Here is a 13,252-nt window from a genome sequence, read left to right as displayed (position 1 = left end):
AATGCACCAAAAATAGATGTCAGGATGGAATTATTCTCTCCTCCCAGGTTTGGTTCTTTCCCAACTCCACCTCAGGGGTTTTGCGGTGGTCTACAAACGCACCTAGACCCCCCTTCCTCCTCCTCCTCCTCCTCCTCCTCCCTGCAGTCACGCGGGCATCCCGTTCAGCCCGTGTGTTTGTGTGTGTGTATGTATCCCGGACGTTTACCTCACAGCCTCCCACCAGACGTCACATCATAGCCTGTTTCCTACCTATGTCCGGGATAACATCTTTGAATCCATCCAAGTTTAATTCCTGATTCTTCTTTTTAATTCGCCCCTCCCTCTGCTGCCCGCGTCTCCTCCTCCGGTCCTCTCTACGGCTCTGGCACCGGGAGAGGGATGTATCGTGTTTGCAAACCGAAACCTGCCCTGCGTGATGACAAGGCACGCATGACGTGCAGGCAACTTGGAGATGCGGCAGAGCGCGCGCACAGTCTGTGACACCGTCGTGGTGCTGATGCTGGAAAGAAGGGGCGGTTGCCTGGCGACAGGCCCGTGCAGCAATAGGGGGAAAACAACGTGCAGGCGGCTGGATGAAGGCAACAGGGGGTCCTAACGTGAGGATGGGTGGGGCCTATAGTTGCCTGGTCTGATTTAGGCCTAAGTATCAATTAAAACTGTTTCAACATACATATTTCCTTTATTGTCCTTGAGACACAAAGCCACCTTTTGCTCTGAAAACTGAAAACTGCCTGATTATTTGAATATATATTTATTTTGGTCTTGAAGTAAAACTATGGAAGCCCATTTCTGCCACTGTGATGAAGATCCTGTAAGTCATTTAAGGAGAAACTGTCTCATAATTATCAGATGGTATCTGATAATTATGAGATGCATAGAAAGTTTCTCATTATAATTACTTACTTTTTTTTAATCACAGTGGCGGAAATGGGCTCTGATATAGAACAGTAATGTACGTGAAAGGTTAAAAAAATCCAAAACATAACAAGATCTGCATGTATTGCATAGATGTAGCTCTCCAACATGTTGTTGTCTCCCTGTGAGATGTCTTCTTTTTTTCCTATTACTATTAAAGGGTATTTTGGGGTGTTTTCCCTTATCCAAATAGAAAAAGTTTCACACTACAACACACTCGTCATATTCATTGTTTAGCATTTTTATTCAGCAAGTGGCAGTTCTGTAAACTACAGAAAAAAAGTATTGTGGCTTGTCTAAAAAGACAGTGAATTTGAGAGAAATGCATAAAAAGCAGATACAGGAAATACAGAAAGTCTGTCCGCATCAGATGAGCACCTCTTATCAGTGTCACTTTGAATGATCTGAAATGATCTGAACGGAGAACTGTCTTGTCAGATGTAGATAATGTGTGGTAGTTCTAAGTAAGAGAGTAACCAGGCACTTCAGATAAAAGGCATGACCCACTAAATCGATTCAAAGTGAGGGTCATGTGAGCACTGCTGCTTCCCTCACATCCTGTCCATTCACTTGCTTTATCCATCATTCTTTCATCTCCCCACTCATCTTCTCATATTGCACTTATCTCTGTTCCTATCGTCCACATTCTCAATCCATTCATCTGTTAAAACAAAGCTTGTTTATCACAAGTGTTTGTTTCGGATTCAACTCCATTCATCCCTCAACGTCTTTTTTCAACTTCTCATAGGATGTAACCCCTAAAAATGCCCATGCTAGACTCAGGGCTTAATGTTAAATGGCATCCCTTAATGTAGATTCTGTAGAATGGATTAACCTACTGTACATGATTTAAATATTTCAGCAATTCTCAAAGGATAAGCAAAATATAAAGAAAATGTGAATTTAAATGTTTAAACATCTCTGCAATATATTTATGATCAACTAAAATATGGGGAGAAAGAATGCTTCTCTGCCCTTTCTTATCTTACTGAAAAAATGGGATGTCAACTCGTCTGTGCTTTTGATGTTATATTATACAAATCATTGAATTGCTTACGGTGAATTGACACAAGTGAAAGTGCCTTGTTAACCAAAGATGTTTTACCACTTAAGTTATCAATTCACAAATTCTGTCCAGTATTTCAACCATCAAACAGAATCCATGAGATTGTGTGCACTGTATGTGAATCAAAACACTTCCCATCGAACTCTTCCTTTGCCATTGAGCCCCTAAGAGCTACCACTGTATGTGCTCATACATAAGAAATCAATTCTTCCATTAGGCTGTGTTTTTTACAGAGCTACACAGTTTTAAAAAACACAGCTAAAGGTCCTTAAAAACAGTAAGCAGTGATGTTGAAGGAATGAAAACGTGGTGTTAAGGCAGAGAAAAACAACGCGGAAATAAAAATGTACAGCTTAACTGAACATGGTGGGAACTTCTAAGTGAAATGCCTTGTTGGTTATTTGTTTGGAGTCAGTTAGGACCCTGACTTTGCAACAATGCCATGACAGTTAACAGTATCACTTAAGATGTGGCAGAATATATGTTCAATGTGAAATACAGGCACAATCACTTTAATAAAATTTGAGCTCAAAGGAGGAATACTTTTTTTTCTGGCAAAGTACACTTTTTGGGAACAAAGTAGTTTGGGTGTAGAAACAACTTTTTAGCACCCGTATGTGTTTCATATGTGAGCCCACCAGATGGAGACAGAAAACCTGCTGTACTGAAATTCTCCCCAGTAATACTGATGAGCTCTTAAATTTGTATGGCTCTTTCTTACGTGTGCTGGCGGGCGTCATATCTAGAGAATATTGCATTTGGAGGATTTTTTCTCTGTACTGCTTGTGATTTTCACCTCTCGGCCTGAGGGACCCTGTCAAATAAGGAAATACAGGTAAATACAGGAAATTACAGACATTTGAGTATTGTCTGTAATTATTAATACATGCTAAAACATAATATTAGTTGTATTATTCTGTATAACTTACTGGTTTCTTGCTGGATTTCTGTAGTATGTCGCCTGCCAAAGACAGAAAAGACTAAAGGAAACAGAAAATGAGAGTTAAGTCTGCAACAGTCAAAACATCATAACAAAACACACTCATAAGCTTAAAATGAATGAGGCATGAATAAACTTTTTAGTAAGCTGGTGGTTATGTTCTGGCTCACCTCCTCCACGTTAATGCTGGACTTTGCACTGGTCTCAAAGAACCTGATGCCGTGATCTTTTGCCAACTGTCAACAACAGACACAGAGCAGGTTACAGTAGGTCAGGATATGGCTAATAATCACTTCCTGCTTCTTATCTAAAGTAAATACAAAGCAGATATATCCAAAACATGCTTTACACACAGTCCCTTTCTCAAACAATCACTCCGTCTTATCTTTAAAAGACAGAAAAAAGGTCAACAAGTCATCATTTCTATTGTGTCTTAGTTACAATGCGACTCACTACTTCATCACATCACTTTAACACTAATGTAACAGCAATTAAAATATCAACTAGTATGAAGAGTTAAGTTTCTGGTGGGGTCATCTTACCTTCTCTCCCGTCTCCCTGGAAACTTTACGCTTTGCTTCAATGTCACACTTATTGCCTAGTAACATTTGACTGACCCCAGCTGATGCATTCTGCAGAGGAGGGAATGCAGTTAATTGATTAGTTCAGTTCTTGTGTATAAGAACGTTTTTCTTAGAAAAGGTCACATTCATGAAGAAATCAAAGTGAAGGATCAAAGACATTTTTACATTAAGTCTGAACTGAACAACCAGAATGAGCTCCACTCACAGCAGCTGCTCTGGAGGAAAACTGTCTCTATACCTAAGGATACTTAAGGACCAGGATAACCTCAAGTAAATGATGAGAGAAAATGATTCATTAAATAAAATAGGCAAGTGGTTTCTGGCATTGAGTCTGTGCAACAAAAACCACAGACATGACCCCAATTATATAGTTCTAGCCGCTTTTACTGCCACTTTAAGAGATTAAGCTGCAACAAACTCACTGTTAGGAGAGTTTCACCGAGTTAAATGGAAGAAAACACCAGTAACCGAACGGACACCTTAAACCAAAATGCACAATTGGCTAACGCTAACCAAGTTTAGGCAAAAAATAATAGGACAAACCGACTAGAATATTGCTCTCCCCCAAAAAAAGCAAAACTCACCCGTGATACTCCCCAAATAGAAAAAAAAATAAATAGAAAAAAAAACCAAAACACATATATATGTATATATATATATATATATATATATATATATATATAAAGCTATATAAAGCTATATAAAGCTATATAAAGCGTCACAAGATGTAGCAACACCACTTTTCAAACCATTGGATTCTGGACAAGCCCCAAATTTATCACAAACCGGCTTGAGGATGGACAAGGGAAGAGGGACCACTCATTAGTCACCATTGATGATGCCGTGGTGACGCCAACTCAGACTGTGAGGAATCTGGGTGTGACCCTGGACGACCAACTGTCGTTCTCAGCAAACATTGCATCAGTCACACGCTCCTGCAGATTCCTCCTCTACAACATCAGGAGGATTCATCCAGTGCTCATCCATGCTCTGGTCATCTCCCGCCTGGACTACTGCAACTCACTACTTGCCGGAGCCCCGGCATCGGCCATCAGACCTCTGGAGCTTGTCCAGAAAGCTGCAGCACGTCTGGTGTTCAATCGCCCCAAGTTCTCTCACACAACTTCCCTTCTCCGTTCTCTACACTGGCTCCCTGTAAGAGCTCGCATCCAGTTTAAGACTCTGGTGCTAGCCTACAGGGCAGTGAAAGGAACAGCTCCTTCCTATCTCCAGGCCATGGTCAAGCCCTACACCCCCGCCCGACCACTTCGCTCTGCTGCCTCAGGGCGATTGGTTGCCCCGTCGCTCAGAGGTCCCTGCGGCCGATCGACCTCACAGCTTTTTCTGTCCTGGCCCCACAGTGGTGGAATGAACTCCCCACTGACGTCAGGACAGCAGAGTCGCTGCCCATCTTCCAGCGCAGGCTGAAAACTCACCTCTTCATGAAGTACTACCCTGAGCCTTCCTCGTAGCACCTATTGCACTCGTATTAGTTGTTGCACTTATTGTATTCGTATCAGCTCGTTGCACTTATTGTATTCGTATTAGTTCATTGCACTTATCCTATTCGTATTAGCTTGTAGCACTTATTGTATTCGTATTAGTCTGTTGCAATTATTGTTTTCGTAGTAATTTGCTTCTGCACTATACTTTTGCTCTGGTTTATGCTTTTAGATGCTTGTTTAAGAAAGGAGATGCACTTATGACTTCTGGTGACTAGTAGTTCTCTTGAATACCTATGTTGAATACACTTCCTGTAAGTCGCTTTGGATAAAAGCGTCTGCTAAATGACTGTAATGTAATGTAATGTAATTAGTTGTAACTAAAAATAAGTTATTTTACATAATTAAATTGGAAATGATTATAATGATGAACTATTTTGCTGCTTTTCTATTTTGATCACGTAAATAATAAACTAAATATGTTCTGTTAATGCTGTTCAAAGATATTTGATGACATCACCTTGAGCTGTGGGAATTTACACTGTGGATTTTCATCATTTTCTGACATTTTATAGACAAAGCAATTCATTAATTGAGAAAATGATCAGATAAGAGGATTAATTGACAATGAAAATGAAGCCTAGTTGCACCCTTAATTTGTTCAGTAGAAAGAAGTTCCAGTGATTTGGAGGAAACTGACCCTGTGAAATCCCCGGCTGAGCAATGACCCTACTTGGTTGTTGCAGTGAGTAAAGGCCCATACTCATGACTAATATATAGCTGACTAAGCACTATTTTTAACTATTCCATGGTTATCTTTGCCAGGACTGAGTGGAAACAGTCTCACTTGTTGGATGCTCTTCATCCAGTTCTGGATGTTCTCGAAGGACTTCTCGTCTGTGATGTCGTACACCAGGATGATGCCCTGGCACAGAGACACAGAGAGAGAGAGAGAGAGAGAGAGAGAGAGAGACAGAGAGAGAGGATTTAAGGAGTCAGTCAAAGGTACAGAGCAAGCACAAAGGGACAGTGATGTCAGCCGTGATTATCCAGTCTGCTTGTTCTGCAGGCGTCCTGTGCTCACCATGGCTCCTCTGTAGTAGGCTGTTGTGATGGTCTTGAACCTCTCTTGTCCTGCTGTGTCCCTGCACAAAGCACACACAGTGAAAGTAAAAAAAATGTGCACTGATGCATGCACATTGTGCAAGAACTTTAAAAATACAACTGTCAAAGATAGTTGAAGTTGCAGGCCGATGTGCATTTTGTACTGCTATAGGAAGCTGAATTTATGATGCTGTAGCAACACCGTTTGTATGACTTGAAGGGACGCTCTGTGTGATGGATCTTGGACAATAAGCCCTGTCATAATGTCTGATTTGGAGAACAGGAGGGAGGTTCCTCTTTCCTCTCAGGAAAATGTGCCAGAGTAAAAACAACATTTCCAGAGAAGCAACCAACTGTCATCTCTTACCAGACTTGTAGTTTCACTTTCTTTCCACCCACTTCAATGGTCTTTACTTTAAAGTCGATGCCTACAAAGAGCAGAGAGGAGAATGGATGGACAGGGAATGAGTTAAATACCTTCAGATATGAACTAGAAACACACCCAGACAAGCACACACAGATATATTACAGCATATATAGGTCACTCTCATAGGGGTGGAGACTGATTTATGGTGATTTTGACCCCTCAGTGTAGTCCCATCCATAAACAGATATTTAGGAAAGACATGCAGCCCTGCAGGACACATTGACTTTGAGTAGTGTTTTCCCCCAGCTGGATGGACAAGTTTACAGACAGACAGACGGACAGACAGTGAGAGGAAGAGGATGAGGGTTATCCTGTGAAGAAGAAAAAAACTGTGCATGCCAGAAAGCCAACCATTCTTCTGGGAACGTCGAGATGGTAAAAGAGATAGGAATGAGGGTGGGTGGACCCTCTGAGAACCAAGTGAGAGGAATGAGATCTGAGGGAGAGATGGGGGAGAGGGTCAGGGAAAAGACAGCACACACATTAAACAAGAGGAAAACATTCAACAGGAGATTAAAAAAAAAAGCAGAGACAGGATAGGAGACAGAATAAAAAAAAAGGAAAACAAATGAGAGAACACGGACTAGTTCAGACATGAAAGCAGTCTGGGAAACCAGTTTGTACAACATATCAAATAAGAGGAAGACGCAAACGTCGGCGATCAGCAAACATAAGTCTTACTCATGAAATAAGTCAGAGCTTTTGCAGAAATCTCTGTGTTTAGAAGATAAACATTACACTGTAACAACGTACCGATGGTGGAAATGTACGTGGAGTTGAAATTGTCCTCAGCAAAACGAATGATCAAACATGTTTTGCCCACTCCGCTGTCCCCGATGAGCAACAGTTTGTAAAGGAAATCATACTTTTTCGCCATGGTCGGAACTGCTTCTTCAAAGTTAGAGCTGAATGAGGGAAAGTTGGGTTTTGTCTCTTTCTGGAAGAACTTTTCATCCACTCCAAGTCTTCAAAATCTTGGTTGTTATTGTAATTAAAACGAAGGAGGCTTTTTAAAACTCCATGTAACGAGTGGATCCTGTTTTCCTTTTTTTCCCCTCTCTTGTCACCGGTAAATTCCGATCCCCCTCAGTGCCTCTGTGCTGTGTTTGGACTGCTCTGCATAAAGAAATACACTCCATGCAAAGTTTACCCGATCAGTCTTCAACACCAAAACTATTCAACAATCATTTTGCTTTTATCCAAACGTCAATATAACTCCGTTTACACACGTACCGGGGTGGCTACGTGTTTGGTTTTTTTTTCTGAATCCAACCAGATCCCAGATCGGATCAGAGACTACGTAGTGTGGGAGTGATTCATGGGAGTAACTACTCCGACATGCAGTTACCCAGAATGAACACTAGATGGCGCCGTCTAATCAGGAAACAATTAATACACCTGAGGGGACCTGAACCGTGGCATGCACCTTATGGTCATTACTGTGTAACTTACGTGGCACCATAGGCTGGAATTAATGTGTGTTTTATTTATTCTTGAGCATCTTTGATAAAAACTTCAGAACATGCTCCCCTGTATGTTTGCAAACTTTATTTATGTAAATCACTGACAACAGCTCGAGCCGAGGGATTTTTGAAATGTTAAAAGTAACATTTTTTATTTTATATTGACAAATTTAAAAAAAAGTAATCTTTATATATATTTTTTTACCAACTTAATTGTAACATAACCAGACCACTTCAGCTCTTTATACTAAATAAAATATATAGTATATGCTGGTACTTCAAACTTTAGATTTTAGATTACTTTTTGTGGTAATTGTATTTTCTCCTACTCTGCATATGTATTTATATTCATGCAAAATAGCATCAAGGCAAAAAAAATGTTTTATGTGAAAACCTACTCTGCAATAAACCTGTTTCTGATTGTGATTCTGAACAAATGTCAAATTCCATTTCATGATTAACATTATTTGTGTCCAGTTTGTAATGTTTCTTTGTACATTTTCAACGACCACACAACATCATACAGAATGTACCTTTCGTAATATTTAATTAGCCTATACTTAGTTTCAAGACCATTTACTTGAAATCCAATTCCTCCACATTGCATGTGTGGACATCTGCATGTTCAACTGATATTTGATATTTGAACCACATTGAACATGTAAATCTAAATGTTTGGGGGGTATAAATCATTTATTGTTTGGAATCATTTCAACATAAAATAAATAAGTAACTTGCAACATATTTAAAAGCGAGTTATATTGCCATAACCAAAGAATCAACAGTTATTAAAATGTATATATATTTTCAGAGGTAATGTTGGTCCTCCCTCTTACTTCCGCCGGGTCTTTGTCCGTCACCCAAAAGCTTCCGGTGCGTCGTCAGCGTGATTTCCCGGTGAAGGTCTCTACACGCAAACATGCCTGTAAGTATCACTACGGGTTTTTTTTAGTATGCAGCAATCGTTAAAGTGTTTTGACGGGGGTTTTCTAATACGACATGAAAATGTGTTTTGATTTTGGTGGAATCAACGTTTTTATCGGTGTAATTTACACGTTTTGACGGGAAAACGATGAAGCACGTGTGCAACAAAGCAGAGCACGAGCTCCCTCTATGGCCACGAGTCACATGGTGGATTCTCCTGGAGGGTTTAAACTCAACTTTTGAAGATATCTTAGGTTATATTCTGAGTACAATATATGGAATGACTCCAAAGTGTTCAATCCATTTAGTTTAGCAATCATTTAATCACATTTCCTTCCATTTGAAAGTTGTAAAAATATCTCGAGCGTCGCACGCGGTGATCACGATGCAACCAGAACTGGAATGTGTCATTATTCCTCATATCACAATAAGTTTAAGAGATTGTTATTCATTGTTATTATCTTTGATTTCCTTCCAGCTCGCAAAGGATCTGTTGCACCCGAGTTGCGAGGAGGAGAAGAGGACACACAAGAAAAAACGCCTTGTTCAGAGTCCAAATTCCTATTTTATGGACGTCAAATGTCCAGGTGAGTTTGTTTACGTGGCAACCTGGTCAAACCCTCATAAATGATTTAAATGACAAGGAGAGAAATTGATGTGCAAAGTACACAAATGTTGTACCGAACTACAGCTTCGTATCTAAGTGAGACTGAAGACTAAATGTACTTTTATGCAAATACATTTTTTGTAAAAAAAAGTAATGTAGAAAAATTGGGTACAAACAGGAAAATAGTAGTAAGAACCCGTCATTTGAGTTTTTATACTTTTAGTAAATTAACATAAACTCAAATGAGATTTAAATTAGACATTTTAGGCCTAATTATTGCAGGACTTTAGACCTAATTGTTTCAATTTAGTTGGGATTTAAAAAATAATTTATATAATGGATTGAATTACATTTTCCCCATAGATTGTATAAAAAAAAAAATATTTGCCTTTATGTGTTGCCCTTTCATTGTTCCCTTAGTGATTGGGGTGTCAAATAAGGCATACAATGACACTTGTGGCTGTTTGTTAAATTAGTTTGAAGTAACTCGTTTGCCCAAACAGCTGCAAGGACATTTCAGTAACATAGAGTATGTTTGCTCGTTGTTGTGGTTGATTCATAGCTGTCCTTTCCAATGATTTGTACTGTCTTTGTGTGCAGGCTGCTATAAGATCACCACAGTGTTCAGCCACGCTCAGACTGTAGTGCTGTGTGTCGGCTGTTCCACAGTCCTCTGCCAGCCGACAGGAGGGAAAGCTCGCCTCACAGAAGGTAACCTGTGTGCGTAGTGAAGAATTAATCTGACTGTTGATTCTAAATATACACATAGCACTAAATATCCATGTAAAAGCATTCAAAAATGGATACAGGTGCATTCTGTAAATTTAAATTACACCATGGTATTTTAAACTGTGTAAAAGTGTTTCTAATTGTAGTTCATGCAGGATTTACAGTTGGGTTTCTTATAAACTAATTAAATAATTAAAGCAAAAGCACCACGTGTACAGTGTACAATAGTTGTAATACTAAGACCCGAACACAGTCTGTACCCAGGTGTTTGAGACCCAACCTGGGTAAACCAGACTGGTATTGGCACATTTGAGACCCAAAACTATATATTATTTTTTTTCTCCATCCATCGCTATATCTAACATGTTTTGGGGTTATTTTTAGTTTATTGCAACTTTTTAAATGCCCAAAGGTTTAGGCAGAAAAATGTCCCAAAACTCAATATTCAGTTGGGTTGGGGTCAGGTGGCAGAACTCGCCTGTACAATACATTCATCTGTATACTCAATACACCTCTGACTGACACCTATATTTGCCTTTGTGTTGCCCTTTCATTGTTCTCTTCATGAACAGGGTGTCTACTAAGGCATACAGTGACTCTTGTGGTTGTGACAGAAATTCATCATCATTGATCCATTTCTACACATTCGACTGCAAGCACAACACCTTTTTCAACCAGGAATTTATTTGTACTACTTTTTAGCATGTACAACAAGAAATAGTTTCCAAGCTGCTAATACTTTTGTGTCTGATAAAAGATTGATTAGAATTACTTCACCATTCAGAGTACACTGAAGAGCTGTTGATACAGGATGGTAGCGAATTGGTTGAGTTTAAGGGTCAGGGTTTGTTTTTTTACTGAGGCTTTCACTGTCCCACCCACTCAGCCCTGTGTTCTGCTGCCATGGTAACCAAGTGCCTCTCCATGCACTCTGCTTTGAGTTACTATGGGTGCAGCTTTAGTAGGTTATTTAGTCTCTAAAAAGGCAACTAGCATTCACTTTAGTGCTCTCTTATCTGTTATATCCCTGTAAGTGAGTCAGTTTATATCATATCCTGATTATTTGGGTCATAATCAGTGAAGCAATAATTGTTAGTTGCAGCCCCAATTGTGTTGCATTATTCTGAGGTATTTTTAAAACGTTGTCAATCTTCATTGATGTAACAGGGAAGACAAAATATTAGTTACAATCATCAGCACCACAAACCAAACACAACCTTAACATGACAGTATTTTTTTTGTATTAGAGTATTTCTTTGTTACTCACTGTATTTCTCCGTCTTTCTTCAGGGTGTTCATTTAGGAGGAAACAGCACTAGTTTGACCAGAGGTGGTTGGACACGGTTGTGGATGACCAGAGCTTGGGGTCATGAAGTAACACTGCCATGGAGCTGATGCCTTAATGAGGAAATGGGGAGCGGAAATACAAATCATGTATTATTATAAGTCTCTATCGTATATGCACGGAGAAATGCTTGACATTTTTGAAACACCACCTATCCAATAATTCATCCCTCTTATTAAACTTAGGTTGTTTTTTTGGTTAAAATAATCTTGCATGTTTGTCATCCAGTTTGTTCTTTATACCTCGTTAAGGTTCTCAAATGTCATCTGTCAGGTTAAAATCAGGACCATTTAAAAGGTGCTGGTACAGTTCAGGGCATTTGAGTACAGATGTGAGGCCTCAATAGCTTTTGTGTCAAGTGATTAGCATCTGTTTGCATTACACCTCCAATGATTAAGCACAGCCATTTATAGGAAGGTGGGGGTGTATGATGAGCCTTGCTGATATTTTGTACCAGCTGCTCAGCACTATTTATGCAAATTTGCTTTAAAAACACTAGACCAGTTATAGTAAGGTGATGCACTATGGCTGAAATGGCAAATTACAGCTAAGAAACTGCTCTTAACTACAGTTTTACTATGTTAAAGCTGCACTTTGGCGTAATTGACTGTTGTCTGGTTTGTGTTACGAGCTGGTAATAAATCCAGACACTCAATACCTGTCAATGCCACAGTTCAGCATTTAATTTAAAGGTAGACGACGATGTCATCAGTGATTGCTCCAAAGCCAGTGGCGTTGGTCCAGGGCCAACTCTGAGCGTCAATTTGATTCAGGGAAAGTTGTTGCTGGCTCTGCTTCTGATGGCTTTTAAACACAGAACATTGACGTGACACTAAGTATCATTATGAGTGATTTATGGTTGTGCAAGCTTCCGGTGAAAATGATAATGTGGGATGAATTCAGGTGAAGTTGCAAAAATAATCACTCACTTTGTTGGAGTTAAATCTGCTGAAATCATTTGTGTCCTCCAGTTTGCTGAGCTTTAACAGTTTGGGCTTGTGGGTCTGTGTGAGGGAGTTAAACACTGAATAAAGATATTAATTTAGCAGAGGGAGTGAATGATCGCTTGTTATGGTGACATTGCTTGTATACGGCTTACAAATAAAATCATGATAATATAATTTTGATGTGCCTTCTGGTTACTGAGTGACTTGTACATGTTAAACATTGCAATTTAAACAACACAATTTACCCTGCAGTTCTCCTATACTACTATCCTGTTGTGTTTTAACAAATATATACACTTGTATGTTTTCACAGCAGGGGATCTTTTAAAGGCTTGAATTTAGTTTGGTCAAAGAAAAGGCCTTCGAAGTGATAATTTGTTTTTTTTCTAGCTCTAGAAACCAACCTCATTGTCTCATAATGGGCAAAAGTTTTGCAAAAACTAGAATATATTTTAAATGGGTAATCCATCCATACATTTTTGCTGCTTATCCGTACACAGGTCCCACCGATTTAATTAATTGTATCATTAGGAATTATTGATTTATACTGCTGGGTATACTGAAAACAAATATATAATAAATAATTCTAGACCATACTTTAGCATTAACCTGTATGACGATGAAACTAAATAATAATTATATTCAATGTGGTGTTAAAATTTTCAAAAAGTCTTAAATGTAACTTGGTTTCCCCTGCAGAAACCCAGCATCAAGGTATCCTTATCGAACTAGTTACCCAAACGGATTTCATCTAAC

General features: G+C 39.2%; 2 protein-coding genes and 1 non-coding gene across 3 annotated transcripts; 2 read left to right on the top strand and 1 right to left on the bottom strand.

The window, feature by feature from the left end:
* Positions 1–1,151: 1,151 nt before the first annotated feature.
* On the bottom strand, positions 1,152–7,764 carry rab13 (RAB13, member RAS oncogene family). The gene is made up of 8 exons (XM_054621330.1): positions 7,235–7,764; positions 6,422–6,482; positions 6,035–6,095; positions 5,798–5,875; positions 3,467–3,556; positions 3,095–3,160; positions 2,914–2,964; positions 1,152–2,798 (listed from the first exon to the last, which is right to left on the bottom strand). The coding sequence occupies exons 1-8, from the start codon at positions 7,356–7,358 to the stop codon at positions 2,727–2,729; spliced, it is 603 nt and encodes a 200-aa protein (XP_054477305.1). The 5' UTR covers positions 7,359–7,764; the 3' UTR covers positions 1,152–2,726.
* Positions 7,765–8,779: 1,015 nt separating this feature from the next.
* rps27.2 (ribosomal protein S27, isoform 2) lies at positions 8,780–12,670 on the top strand. The gene is made up of 4 exons (XM_054621095.1): positions 8,780–8,869; positions 9,347–9,455; positions 10,076–10,186; positions 11,495–12,670. Exons 1-4 carry the CDS (start codon positions 8,864–8,866, stop codon positions 11,521–11,523), a joined length of 255 nt encoding a protein of 84 aa, XP_054477070.1. The 5' UTR covers positions 8,780–8,863; the 3' UTR covers positions 11,524–12,670.
* LOC129110352 (small nucleolar RNA SNORA13) lies at positions 9,861–9,992 on the top strand. Its single transcript, XR_008532216.1, has one exon. It is a non-coding gene; the product is annotated as a small nucleolar RNA SNORA13 (small nucleolar RNA).
* Positions 12,671–13,252: the final 582 nt, after the last annotated feature.

Source organism: Anoplopoma fimbria, chromosome 20 (genome assembly GCF_027596085.1).
Source record: "Anoplopoma fimbria isolate UVic2021 breed Golden Eagle Sablefish chromosome 20, Afim_UVic_2022, whole genome shotgun sequence".
Taxonomy (NCBI): domain Eukaryota; kingdom Metazoa; phylum Chordata; class Actinopteri; order Perciformes; family Anoplopomatidae; genus Anoplopoma; species Anoplopoma fimbria.
This window is presented reverse-complemented; position numbering and strand designations above follow the sequence as displayed.